The sequence below is a fragment of the Carcharhinus amblyrhynchos genome, chromosome 1 (genome assembly GCF_965287045.1).
Source record: "Carcharhinus amblyrhynchos chromosome 1, sCarAmb.v2.hapA, whole genome shotgun sequence".
NCBI lineage: Eukaryota > Metazoa > Chordata > Chondrichthyes > Carcharhiniformes > Carcharhinidae > Carcharhinus > Carcharhinus amblyrhynchos.
Window position 1 is genome coordinate 142,616,823 of NC_137324.1, and position 14,582 is coordinate 142,631,404.

Consider the following 14,582-nt stretch of genomic DNA (forward strand, 5'->3'; position numbering starts at 1 on the left):
AGCAAAAATCAACTCATTGTTTTATATACAAAGAACAAAGGAAAGTACAGCACAGGAACAGGCCCTTTGGCCCTCCAAGTCTGCGCCGATCATGATGCTTGCCTAAACTAAAACCGTATGCATTTACGGAGTCCATATCCTTCCATTCCCATCCTATTCACATATTCATCTAGTTGCCCCTTAAATGCTGCTATTGTACTTGCTCCCACCACCTCCAGGGCAGCGTTTTTTAGACATTCACCACCCTCTGAGTAAAAAAACTTGCATTGCACATCTCCTCTAAATTTCTCCCCACGCACCTTGAACCCTTGCCCCCTAATATTTGACTTTTCTACCCTAGGAAAGAGCATCTGACTATCCACTCTGTCCATGCCACTCATAATCTTGTAAACCTCTACAGGTCACCCCACAACCTCCGTCGTTCCAGTGAGAACAAATCGAGTTTCTCTAACCTCTCCTCATAGCTAATAATACCTTCCAGACTGGGCAACATCTTGGTAAACCTCTTCTGTACCCTCTCCAAAGCATCCACATCCTTTGGTAGTGTGGTGATATGTTGGAAGAAAAATGCATGAAGAATCAAAACATGTTTTAAAGCTTTTAATGTTCCATGTAAATGTTTTAAATTTTTGTTTGTACTTTATCCACTAAAGACTTTGGGGCAATTGTGACTTGTGTGACATTGTAAAATGGGTGATAGCAAGTCAACAGCTTGTTTTAGATCTCTCCTGATTTTTATTTGCATTAATTATAACATAAAATCAATAATTATCCTCCTTCCATGCTATAAGTTAGTCTAACGCCTAATATTCACAACTGGTTTCCTGTGACATATTGTATAGATGTGTATGGGGTTACATATATATATAAACGTATTTATATAAAATATTATAAGCAATATGTAAAACAATCTTAATTCTTCAGTTGATGTATATTACTAAATCATGGGATCATAGTTCAAAAGTGTAACTGATTTTAAAAGGGCAATCCTGCTCCTAATGAGCAAAGGATATATTTTGATAATATGGTTAAATATCAAATAATGGGCTTCTTCAGACGATTTTCTTATGCATAATGCCATGTATTAGAAATCATAGAATCCCTACACTACAGAAGAGGCCACTCAGCCCATCAAGTTTGCACTGAGAACAATCGCACCCCAGCCCCTATACCCACAACCCCACACATTTAACCTGCTGGTCCCTCTAACCTACACATCATAGGACACTAAGGGGAAATTTAGCATGGCCAATCCACCTAACTCACATATCTTTGGACTGTGGGAGGAAACTGGAGCACCCAGAGGAGACCCATGCAGACACGGGGAGGCACGTGGAAACTCCAGAGAGTGACCCAAACCGGGAATCGAACTTGGGTCCCTGGAGCTGTGAGGCAGCAATGCTAACCATCGTGCCACCCCAGTTGCTTGATTCATTTTTCCCTTTCTGAAAGGTAAATACTGAAGCAAATCGATACGCTTGACGACATAAAACAATATACATACAATTAATTACGGGCTGTAACTTCCTTGGAGTGTCAGATTACTGATGTTGATTTTCTTCTGGATCTTGAAGCACTCAGATTTTGTGGTAGGGGTGGGGGGTGGGTGGGGAGGATTCAGAGGTGGTTGGAAGCCTGCATAAGAACACCCCCATAAGAACATCCCACTGGATACTGATTCAACATTTACAACAAAGTACAAAACATAAATCTGTGAATTCAGCAGCAGCACTCAGATTCCTATCAAAGCCAGTACAAAAAGTAGTCTTGAACTCAATTTGAACATCCTTCAGGTGATCAATGTTAAATTTAATTCCCATCAGTACCATGAACAGCATCAAGGTTAACAAAAAATGTAAATATTATAATATTGTGGCAAATACAAAAATTGTTTAGAGTATTGTTTCAAGTTTTGTGGTTAGGAATGAAAATTGGCAACAATCATTTTGTTCACCAGTGTCATTTTAATGCATTGTATTATGTTGGAAGGCAAAGTTTTGTCACTCTACAAGGAGACAACAAATTTGAAACCCATGAACTGCTTGTACTTCTGAGGCACTGCCATGGAATATTGGCACTTCTGGAAACAATTCTGAAATGAAAAGACTATTTTATTGTAAATATGTAAATTTCTTGTCACAATAAAATATACCAAAGAAAATATTAAACAGCATCATAAATTTTGATGCTCGCACAAGTCATGAAACAAACGCATGGATGACTAAACTATCATCAGAACTTTTGGTGAAAACCAAATCTTACGGATTCTCAGACAATAAATGTTACAAATACTGATGAGAGATGTATAAATCTTCTGATCCTGTATGATGATGAGGTAGCTTTTCAATTCAATATCAGCCAGTGCAAATCAAAAAATAATGCACATAGCACTGATATTTTGATGCTTGATGATACAAGATACTCCACAAATCAGTGGAATTTCTGGAATATTGAAGGCAAAATGTTGTTGTGTCCAGGCTAAACTTAAGTACAGCAGGTACAGAGAAATCAGATTACACAACTGTGACAGTATCATCTCCTCCATTGATTCAAATGGAAGGGAAATCCAGTGGGTCTTTTTCTTTGATTTTCACTGAAGACCCAACTGAAACGTTACTTTAGACTCAAGTTTATCCGAAGGTAAAAGGCTGTCCCACAGGCAGGCCAACATCCAGGGAGCTATGTTCTAAAGCAATTCTCACACAATCGCTACTGCAACTGAATCAGCAATACCTGGGGGAAACAAAGCAAGCAACATTGAGAAATGGCATTTCCTATCTACAATAATTATTTCATGTCAGTTTTTCACCATTTGTTTTCCCTCTCTTTTACCCCATCTGAAATGAATATAGCAGAAGCCTACTCAGCCAGTTTATAAAACACATCTCTCTCTGATCAAAAACAAAATAGTGCAGATATTGTAAATCTGAAGTAAAAACAGAAAATGTTGGAAGTACTCAGACACAGAATCTGTGAAATGAGAAACAGAGTTAATGGGTGGAATTTTCTGACTGTTCTTGCCAGCGATGGAGGGTGTGAATAACGGGAAACCCTGGTAACAGTGGCAAGACTGGAAGATCCAGTCAGAAATGGGAGAATTCCTAACAGGGAATGGTTATTTGAATGGGTACAAATTGATAGAGATGTATACTCAGCAAGACCTTGGCGTACTCATGCATTTCAGCCCAATTTGTCCATGCTGCCCAGTTAAATATTCAGGGGTATCAGACTGGTGGGAAGGACAGACAGGAAGGTAAGGAGATGGTGTAGCTCTGATATTTAAGGATGGAGCGCTGCTCCTTTGTCGGGTGAGTGGGAGTTCTATCCACAAACAGAGCATATAAAGACACAAATTCAACCAGTGTGCCACCCATTGACCCAACTCTGCCAAAATCTGGCACAAAGTCTCAAGACCTGACTTCATTGGCCTCACCTGATGTAGGAGCAGTACTCTGAAAGCTAGTGGCATTTGCTACCAAATAAAGCTGCTGGACTTTAACCTGGTGTTGTGAGACTTCTTACTGTGTTTACCCCAGTCCAACGCCAGCATCTCCATATCATGACTACCGCCAGTTCCAAGTGGAGAGGATCTCCAAGAAGATCACGCATATCAACACAGACATCAAGTTTCTACAAATTGAGTTTGTGTCTTTATATGCCCTGTTTGTGAACAGAACTCCCACTTACCTGACGAAGGAGCAGCGCTCCGAAAGCTAGTGATGTCTGCTACTAAATAAACCTGTTGGACTTTAACCTCGTGTTGTGAGACTTCTTACTGTGTTTACGTCAGTCCAACACCGCATCTCCACATCCAGTCTAACAGAGTCAGAGAAGGATTCGCAGGCAACCTGAGATTTCAGGCTGCAGTCCAGCTCTCCTTCATGCATGTGGATAAAAACTTTTCTTGAAGTCTGACATGGTCTCCAAGGCTCGACTTGTTTTATTTTCCTCCTACAGCATGAAGGGTCCGGGTTTGATTCTGGCTCTGGGTGACTCTCTGTATGGAGTTTGCATATTACACCTGTCTGCATGGTTCCTCGGGTGCTCTGGTTTCCTCCCAATGTCCAAAGATGCGCAAGTTAGATGGACTAGCCATGCTTCTTAGTGTCCCAAGAAGTGTAGGGTGGGGGAATTAGTGGGGTAAATACATGGGTTATGGGGATAGGGTCTGGTGGCATTCTCTGTTGGAGAGTCAGTGCTGATATGATAGGCCGAATGGCCTTCTTCTGCACTGTCAGGATTCTATAATTCCAGAAATCATTATAGATACAGAAGCTCTGGCTGATCACATTTTCTGCTGGTAGAGGCAAGGGAGTAGGGTGTGAATCACAGAGGTGGGAAAACCAAACACAGCAGAGCTATTTAAACAGTCCACCTCTGCACCTGGTGGGCTCTGAACTGTTACTGGGGATGGCAGGCTTTGTTTACATCAACACTCGCCTCCCATCTCCTCACCAATTCTCCCTAGAGCAAAACCTGTGTGTGACAAGGTCCTTCACATTGTAGTGGATCTCCCAAATGGAAATTTTCCTGAGTAGGAGTATCTGCCTCAGGAGTGAAAATTTGACCCTCATGTTGATTTTTTTGCATTAAAAACAGACAGGTTTAATCTTCCCTTCCCTGTTGGGGTTGGCTGAAAACTTTTGTCAGATCTCGATTCACTCTATAGAAATAATGGCTCATGGGAAGAAGGGGCTTTAGGCAGGACCCAATTTCCCTCCTGACTATCCACTGGTCAGCACAAACGAATATACCTAATGAAAAGATACGTTGAAACTAACCAGTAGTGGATAACAAAGACTCTTTGATTTTTTAAAAATTTGTTCAAGAGGAGTAGGTGGCTAGGCCAACATTTATTGTCTATCCCTAACTTTACTTGAGCTGTCATCTTGAATTGCTGCAGTTCAGGTGATGTAGGTATACTCACAGTGCTGGTAGAGAGGGAGTTCCAGGATTTTGACCCGTGACCGTGAAAGAACAGTGATATAAGTTCCAAATCAGGATGGTGAGTGGCTTGGAGGGAAACTTCCAGGTGATGGCGCAATGCATCTGCTGCCCTTTTCCTTCTATGATGTGGAGATGCTGGCATTTTCCTTCTAGATGGTACTAGTTGTGGGTTTGGAAAGTGCTATTTCAGAAGTCTTGGTGAGTTCCTGAAGTTTGTCTTATAGGTGGTACACACCATGCATTGGTGGTGGAGGCAGTGAATATTTATGGATTGGGTGCCAATCAACTGGGTTGCTTTGCCCTGGATGGTGTCAAGCTTCTTGAATGCTGTTGGAGTTATTCTTAACCAGGCACATGGAGAGTATTCCATCACACTATTGACTTCTGTCTTGTAGAATGTGGACAGGCTTTGAAGTAGGAGGTGAGTTACTCGCCACAATATTCCTAGCCTCCTACCTGGTCTGGTAGTCACAGTATAAATGGCTTGTCCAGTACAGTTTCTAGTCAATGGTAAACTCCCAGGATGTGAATTTCACACAGTGTCACAGGAGGGGTCTTCATGTCGATGTACTGCTGCCCTGCTCTGTCCAATTCATTCTCAATGTGTGGGTATTACTGGTAAAGCTGGCACTGACTGCCCATCCTCGATTGTCCTGAAAAGGTGATAATGGACTAGAAGCAACCTGAGATAACTTATCAGTCTGTCTCTCTGTTGTGAAACTCACAACGCTTTTTCATTTATTTGTTTACTGACCCATCTCTAATTGTTCTTCCTCTTTTTTGTCATTATCAAAAAGCAAGGAAAGAAAGCCTCAAGTAAATCCTATGACTTGAGGGGCAGAAGTCTGCTAAATGAAACTTCAAACAAAAAACCTATTACAAGGCAATGACTGCTTCTGTTTCCATGACTACCTAGAGAGATCACTATAATTCAACAGACAGTAGCTAAGTGAGTGCTGCATTCATTGTAAAGGTCACCTACTCTCACTAGGTCTACCACATAACCTCCATGGGTTTACTTCCATGGACCCAAGCAGATGGAATGTCCTTTGGTGGATTACAAACATAAATCAGGTCTTGGCTTTTTCAGGTACTCCATATTCCTCTGGCAGCAAGTTTTCTTCTTCCTGAGATGGACTGCCAATACTGGACCTTAGTAGAACTGCAACTTCACTGTGAACATTTGATGTTGGAGGCAAACTGGGTCTCAGCTGGATTATAGCGCTGCGTGTAAATTTGATTGTGATACGGCTTTAATGCTAAATTGAATAAGGTGAAACATCCAATACAAAAAATACTATATTTGCTGTATTTACAAAAATTCCCCAAATGAATGAAATGTTCTTTTCCATGAACTGTACAATGCACAGAAAACTCACCACAAACATTCTTCCCCATTTTGATGTAGACATAGCCATCAATTCCCCATTTGGTTCCCCAGGAATTTCGTACAATCCAGTAAGGGATATCACCTGTTTTCACGAAAAAGACTGTTACTATTATTTCTTAATGGCCGCTTGTATCATGCAAAACCAATATCAGAAACCACTAATGCACACCTGATCAAAAGCTATTGGAGCAGAACCCATGAGATTGTTATGATCTTGAGTGCTATCCTTGGTCTAATTTTATTTTGTTGGTAATTATATGACAATAAAAATAATAATTCGAAAATTGGGTTTTTACTGTGATTGGCCATGATGTGCTGGCTTTAAACAGTGCTGAGTGTAAAACTCAGAAAATCAGGAATTCAATGATAGTGGTTGGGAGGATGTCCAGAAAAGCAGTGTAGGGGAGGGGATGCAATGATGATGATGAGGAGGAGGGGAAACATTGTGTGGTACTTGTAAGTAGTTCAATAATTAGGGGGATGGATTGCATCCTTTGTAAACAGGATGAGGTAAGTTGCCTTCTCGTAACAGAGTGGGGAGTATCTCAAATGGTTTGCAAGGGCATTGGAGAGGAGGGAGAGGGTCTGGTGATCCATGTTGAGGCAAACATACTTACTGAAGCACAGGCAAAAACAGCAAAATAAATCACAGAGTGGGAAAGATACAAAGAAGTGCAAATGGTGACAAAACAGATAATAGCTACAAAAAGGTAGCATGAAAAGTGCAAGTGATATCAAAGTCAACACAGACTATTTTAGAATAACATCATGTGGTCGGAAATTGAAAATCATAATACTAACAATGAAAATAAGGAAATGACGGGCACATTGAAAAGTTATTTTGCTTCAATATTTACTATAGAATAAGAAGTGAGCATGTTGGAAATCCCAAGAATTCTAATAGTGAATCAGGCTTGGGGTACGCCTAAATTAATGTCAACAAAATAAAAGAAATGAAGAAAATAATGGCAAAATCCGCAGGAAAAGATAATCCCCGTCCTAAGGTTTAAAAAGAAAGTGGATGTATTGTTCGCTTCACTATAATCATAGAACATAATGAGGGAACTTAATCTATTGAGTAAATTGGCTCTCTACAAGGACACCTCACACCATCATTGCTGAGGTGCAATGTCTAAACCGCAAGTAAAGCTGGCTGCATTGAGGTCAAGGCACCATGTTTATCGGGTGCACCGATCAAAGGAAAAAATAACCTCTCTCCCACCCTACCACAGAGTTCTCAGCGCTCCCCCCATCCCTCCCATTCCACGATCACAGCCTGGAGAAAGATAGACAAGAAAAGGGCTACTATAAGATTGCCAGCCTCTGCTAGGGTTTTTTGTTTAATCAATTCAGATGTAGAATTCATTTTATCAACGGCGAGCAAATTTGTTAGTAACAATAATTAGGTGTTTTAAATCACCTTGTAGTTTTAAAGGTACATGTAATACCTTTAATTAGTCCTTACATATAAATATATTTTCTGTACATTTTTTAAAGTTAAAGAAACTTTGATGCACAGTTACAGAGCGTCCTTTGATACTAAACATATGTTAGATATGTTTAAAGCACCCAAATGTTGGAATCACAAGGCCATAAAGGACACTTAATTGCCTCACCAGACATCTTATCAGAAATAACTGATACAAGAGTGAGTTTCAATGAAGCTGCCTTCACAGTTCCTAATCAAAACAGAATCAGAAAGACAATGTCACAGCCAATGAAAGAGTTATGGCAGGGGACTTAGTTGGAACTGACAAGAATTAATGATAACATGATGATGGTAGATTGATGTGGTAGATTGTGAGGAAGGGTGTCATAGTTTGCAGGGTGACTTAGAAAGGTTGCAGAGCTGGGCCGCGAGGTGGCGGATGGAGTTTAATGTGGAGAAGTGTGAGGTAATTCATTTCGGTAGGAATAACAGATGTGTTGAGTATAGGGCTAACGGGAGGACTTTGAATAGTGTGGAGGAGCAGAGGGATCTAGGTGTATGTGTACATAGATCCCTGAAAGTTGGGAATCAAGTAGATAAAGTTGTTAAGAAGGCATACGGTGTCTTGGCGTTTATTGGTAGGGGGATTGAATTTAGGAGTCGCAGCGTCATGATGCAACTGTACACAACTCTGGTGCGGCCGCACTTGGAGTATTGTGTGCAGTTCTGGTCCCCACATTACAGGAAGGATGTAGAGGCTTTGGAGAGGGTGCAGAGGAGGTTTACCAGGATGTTGCCTGGTATGGAGGGGAGATCCTATGAGGAGAGACTGAGAGATTTGGGGTTGTTTTCGCTGGAAAGAAGGCGGCTAAGAGGGGACCTTATTGAAACATATAAGATGATTAGAGGTTTAGACAGGGTAGATAGTGATAGCCTTTTTCCTAGGATGGAGAAAGCTAGCACGAGGGGGCACGACTTTAAATTAAGGGGGGGTAGTTATAGGACTGATGTCAGGGGTAGGTTCTTTACCCAGAGGGTGGTGAGGGACTGGAATGCCCTGCCAGCTGCAGTTGTAAATGCGCCTAGTTTGGGGGCGTTTAAGAGATCTGTGGATAGGTTTATGGACGAAATGGGATTGGTTTAGATTAGTGGGTTAGTGTTGTTTTTTTTTTAAAAGCTGGTCGGCGCAACATCGTGGGCCGAAGGGCCTGTTCTGCGCTGTAATGTTCTATGTTCTATGCCCCTTGAAATTGTAGGTAGTGATAAAAAATCTCAGTCATTGGATTGATAAGTAATGTATACATGTGTTTCATTATGTTGGCAATAAACAAACCAATCAGTGCTACAATCGGGGCACAACCTGAAGGCATGTTGAGTTGACCACACCCCTTAGAGATTCAGTTAACTTCACTGATATAAAATACTAATGGCTTTTGTAGGCCCCCTTTATCAATCAAAGGATGCCCATGTAAGACTGCTGTAGTGAAGATGCTTTGTAAGCTTGCCATCAAAATAGAAACTAGAGGACAGGCTTAGGGATGATATATTGGGGTGTTGTATGAGGTATCGTGATCTCATAGATCAGGGTGGCTTAGTGTATTCATTCTATTAGATCAATACGTAAAGTACGTCATTTGTACCACTGGATTGTGTCCAACTAACTGTGAGCTGTAGAATTGTATAAACCAGGATGATTTTCTCTGTCTGGTGGAGTGGTGTCTCTGACTCATTGTGTGAACACCTTCCCCTTGCTAGCAAGTAAATAAGTAAATAAATCGGTTGGTGAAGTATCTTGTGTTTATGTGTGTTTCGACAGTATTCCTTGGAGGTACCACTGAGATTGCTTGCTCTTAGCTGGTGAGTAAACAGACACAAGCACAGCAGCTCTCCAAACGGCTCTCTCACTGGCCAGTAAAAAATGATAACTTTAGTCATTAAAGAGGCCCTCCCTTGGATGGTTCAAAATGCAGTCTGTTTGTCCCGACTGCTGTACTGCAATATTTGACATTTCCAGAATGGGCTAACTTTTTTTAATCACTTCCTCTTTTTTCAGCTTGACGAGAAAGAGAGTCAGACAGTTGAAATTCCACTCCTGAACAGACCAGGCAGATTGTGCAAGTGAGACTAAAGGAAAGATGTTATAAGAAAGAGAGAAAGTCCCTGTTCCCTCAGAGAGGACCAAGCCCTTGTTTGATGGGGCAAAAAAGGGACAGGTCTTGTGTCATAGGACTGATCCTTGTGTGCTAGGATTATAAGCGAAATTAAGTAAAGTGCACTGGTAGAGTTTAAGATAATGTGTTAAGGGGTATACCATGGGTGTGTGTGAGAGAAAAGGGTATTGTGTGTGTGTGTGTGTGTGTGTAAGAGAGAAGGGTATTTTGTGTGCGTGTGAGAGAAATAGGTATAGTGTGTATGTGTGACAGAGAAAGGAATATAGTGGTGTAGAGTGTGTGAGAGAAAGGGGTATAGAGTGTGTATGTGTATGTGTGTGTGAAAGAGAGACAGAGAGAGAGAGAGAAAGGAGCATAGTGTGTGTGTGAGAGAGAAAGGGATATAATGAAAGTGGAGTCCCAGATGGACAAACTGGTGAAGAAGGCATCCTCCTTGAAAGTGGAGTTACAGGTGGCCAGAGTGATGAAGAAGGCATTCGGCATGCTTGGTTTCATCAGTTTCATGATGTGGAGATGCCAGCGTTGGACTGGGGTAAAACAGAAAGAAATCCCACAACACCAGTTTAAAGTCTAAACAGGTTTATTTGTAGCAAAAGCCAACAGCCAAGTTCTGCACACGTGAGAACGGCCTCAATCAGGATCCTAGGTTCATGTCACACTATCTGTAACCCCCACAACTTGCCTGGATTCGCAAAATCTCACTAACCTTCCTGTCTGGAAATAATACACATCTCTTTAACCTGTGCTTAAAGCTCTCTCCACTCACATTGTCTGTACTTTTAAGAATTGATTAGCTGTAAAGACTCACATTCCAATGATTATGCATGTAAATTGAGTTTGTGTCTTTGTGTCCTTTTTATGAACAGAACTCCCAGCCACCTGACGAAGGGACAGGCTGTCCCGAAAGCTTGCGGCTTTTGCTACAAATAAACCTGTTTGGACTTTAAACTGGTGCTGTGGGATTTCTTTCTGTTTCATTGGTCAGAACATTGAATAGAGGAGTTGGAATGTCTTGCTGAAGTTATACAAGACATTGGTAAGGCCACACTTGGAATACTGTGCGCAATTCTGGTCAGCTTATTATAGAAAGGATATCATTGAACTAGAAAGAGTGCAGAAAAGATATACTAGTGGGACTTGATGTATTGAGTTATACAGAGAGGCTGGATAGACTGGGACTTTCTTCTCTGGAGCGTAGGAGGCTGAGGGGTGACCAAATTGAGGTCTATAAAATAATGAAGGGCAGAGACAAGGTAGATAGTCAATATCTTTTCACAAAGGTAGGGGAGTCTAAAACTAGAGGGCATAGATTTAAGGTAAGTGGGGAGAGATACAAAAGTGTCCAGAGGGGCAATTTTTTCACAGAGGGTAGTGAGTGTCTGGAACAAGCTGCAAGATGGAGAAGTAGAGGCGGGTACAATTTTGTCTTTTTAAAAGCATTTAGATAGTTACATGGGTACGATGGGTACAGAAGGATATGGGCCAAAAGCGGGCAACTGGGATTAGTTTAGGGGTTTAAAAAAAAGGGCGGCATGGACAAATTGGGCTGAAGGGCCTGTTTCCATGCTGTAAACCTCTATGACTCTAGTGTGTGTGTGTGAGAGAAAGGGGAATAGTGTGTGTGTGTGTGAGAGAAATGGGTATAGTATGTGTGTGTGTGAAAGGAGCATAGTGTGTGTGTGTGAGAGAAAGGGGAATAGTGTGTGTGTGTGTGTGTGTGTGTGTGTGTGTGTGTGTGTGTGAAAGAACGGAGTATAGTGTGTATGTGAGAGAAAGGGGTATAGTATGTGTGTGTGAAAGAAAGGTATAGTGTGTGTGTGTGTGAGAGAAAGGAGTATAGTGTGAGAGGGGTAGGGGCGTAAGAGGCGGTGCACGCACGCAAAGCAGGGAAGGGGCATAGTGAGAGTGCGCGCATAACAGTGGCATGTGTGAAGGGCATAGTGGATGTGAGTATACACAAGAAGGGAAGGGGCATAGCGGGGACACGCGTGTGCGAGGAAGGGGTGTAGCCGGGGTGTGCGTGTGCACAAAGGGGAAAGGGGCATAGAGAGGAGTGTTTAAAGTTTATTTATTTGTCATAAGTTGGCTTACATTAACACAGCCATCAGGTTACTGTGAAAATGCCCTAGTCGCCACACTCTGGTGCCTGTTCAGGTACACTGAGGGAGAATTTAGTATGGCCAATGCACCTAACCATCACGTCTTTCAGATTGTGGCAGGAAACCGGAGCACCCGGAGGAAACCCAGGCAGACACAGGGAGAAGGTGCAAACTCCACAGTGACCCAAACCAGGGATCGAAACCAGATCCTTGGTACTGCGACACAGCAGTGCTAACCACTGTGCCAGTCCTGCTGCCCCAGTGTGCGTGAGAGAGAAGGGAGTAGGGTGTGTGTACTTGAGAAGGGGGTAGGATGTCTGTGCGTGAGAGAGAAGGGGTAGGATGTGTGTGCGTGAGAGAGAAGGGGGTAGGGTGTGTGCGCGTAGGAGAGAAGGGGACAGGGTGTGTGTACATGAGAGAGAAGGGGTAGGGTATATGTGCAAGAAAGAGGGTAACTTGTGTGTGTTCATGTGTGAGAGGAAACGTGTGTGTGAGAGGGAGATAGATATGTGTGTGTGTGTTCTGTGTGTGCATCCTATGTGTGCGGCCTATGTGTGTGTGTGTGTGGCATGGCATTTGTGTGTCATGGGAATGGCATTTGTGTCATGGGCATGGCATTTGTGTCAAGGGCATGGCGTGTGTGGCGCGTGTGTCACGGGTGTGGCGTGCATATTCAATATGAGTATCAGCTTTCCAGCATCACTACTCTCATTACAAATGGCAAAAGACTGAAATATTTTCTAATATGAGATTTTTTTATATTACCCTATCCTAAAGTGGATACCACTTCCAAAGGTTAATGTTAAAGGGCCTTGGGAAGGCAGTTTAGCCAGGGGTTATTGTGAGGGGTGGCATGTGGCTGGCAAAAGTATTTGTGAGTGGGTGCCTCTTCCTAATTAGTAACATGTGCATTGACATCGCTGAAGAGGACTTGTTACAATTGATTTTTGTGTTCGGTCCTATTTCGCTGAAAAAAGTGGTTTTGACATTCTAAGAATTCTTGAGGCTCCCTTATGCTTTTGGAGGGTCACAAGAGGTTCTGCAGCTGGAAAAGTTTGAGGAACCCTGGAGTAGGATAATGGACTGGTACTCTTATTAGCAGAATGCGCTGAGGTGTCCTGCAATGATTTGTGTTGGGGCTCAACTATTCACCATATTTATTAATGATTTAGGTGATGGGATAGAAAACCTTATATCCATATTTGCCAATGACACAAAAACAGCTGATACTGTGAGGTATGTGGAGAGAAGAGTAACTGTACAAAGATAAGGTAAATAAACAAACGTGGATTTCAATGTAGGCAGGTGTGAGGTCATCCACTTTGAAACTAAAAATGATAGAATGGTGTACTTTACAAATGGCAAAAGACAATGTTCCCTTAAAATTATTTTTCTTGTCTTTCCTTATTCAATTGTGGAATGCAGGTGTAGTTATCCAGACGAACATTTATTGCCAATCCCTAATTGCCCTTGAGAAAATGTGGTGGCAAGCTGTCTTCTCGAACCGCAATAGTCCCTGTGGTGTAGGTACACCCACTGTGCTGTTAGGGGGGGTAGTTCCAGGATTTTGACCCAGAGACAGTGGAGGAACGGTGATACGTTTCTAAGTCAGGATGATGAGTTTCTTCGACAGGGACTCCTAGATGGTGGTACTCCCAAAGGAGCATTGGTGAGTTCCTGAAGTGCATCTTGTAGATGATACACACAGCTGTCATTGGTAGTGAAGGGAGTGAACGTTGAAGATGGTGGATGGGGGTGTCAATCAAGCAGGCTGCTTTGTCATAGAATCATAAGAATCATGGAATCCCTAAAGTGCAGAAGGAGGCCTTTTGGATCTTCAAGCCTGTACCAGCAACAATTCCACCCAGGCCATATTCCAGTAGCCCCACATATATATGCTGGTCCCCGTGACATTAAGATGAGAAGTCACACAACACCAGGTTATCGTCCAACAAATTTATTTGAAATCACAAGCTTTTGGAGCACTGTTCCTTCATCAGGGGTAGTGGGGAAAGGTGTCAACAGCTAAGTACAGACAGGATGTAGTGTAGAGTCGACAGGCTGAGTAACAAGTCTTTACAGGTAATCACATGTGCTAATGGATAAGTGTAAGCTGGTAAGTATAATCAGGATGTGTAAAGTGGCAAGCTGTGTAACAAGTGAAGAGATGACCTAAGGATTGATACTTTAAGGCAGAGAGATAATTGCAAATAGTCAAAGAGTAAGATGGTGCTAAACACCATGCAAACTAATTCAGGCAGAGAGATCATACACGTGATCTGCACATCATGGCCCCTGACATTAACAGACAATTTAGCATGGCCAATCAACTTAATCTGCACATCTTTAAACTGTGGAAGGAAACCAGAGCACCCGGAGGAAACACACGCGGATGTGGGGAGAATGTGCAAATTCCATACAGATGGCATATTAAAACACCTAATCCCATCTGCCAGCACTTGGCCCATAACCCCAAATGTTATGATGTGCCAAGTGCTCATCCAGATACTTCTTAAAGGATGTAAGGCAATCTGTCTCTACCACCC

At 42.3% G+C, this 14,582-nt stretch overlaps 1 protein-coding gene across 1 annotated transcript in view; it reads right to left on the reverse strand.

Moving 5' to 3' along the window:
- Positions 1-1,801: 1,801 nt before the first annotated feature.
- The window catches only part of ctso (cathepsin O), a 53,289-nt gene continuing 40,508 nt past the window's right edge, over positions 1,802-14,582 (reverse strand). Inside the window, exons 7-8 of the mRNA XM_080199660.1 lie at positions 6,327-6,419; positions 1,802-2,733 (exon numbers count right to left, since the gene is read on the reverse strand). Of these exons, the coding sequence (XP_080055786.1) occupies positions 2,699-2,733; positions 6,327-6,419 (128 nt within the window). The 3' untranslated portion in view covers positions 1,802-2,698. The remainder of the gene's footprint in view (positions 2,734-6,326; positions 6,420-14,582) is intronic.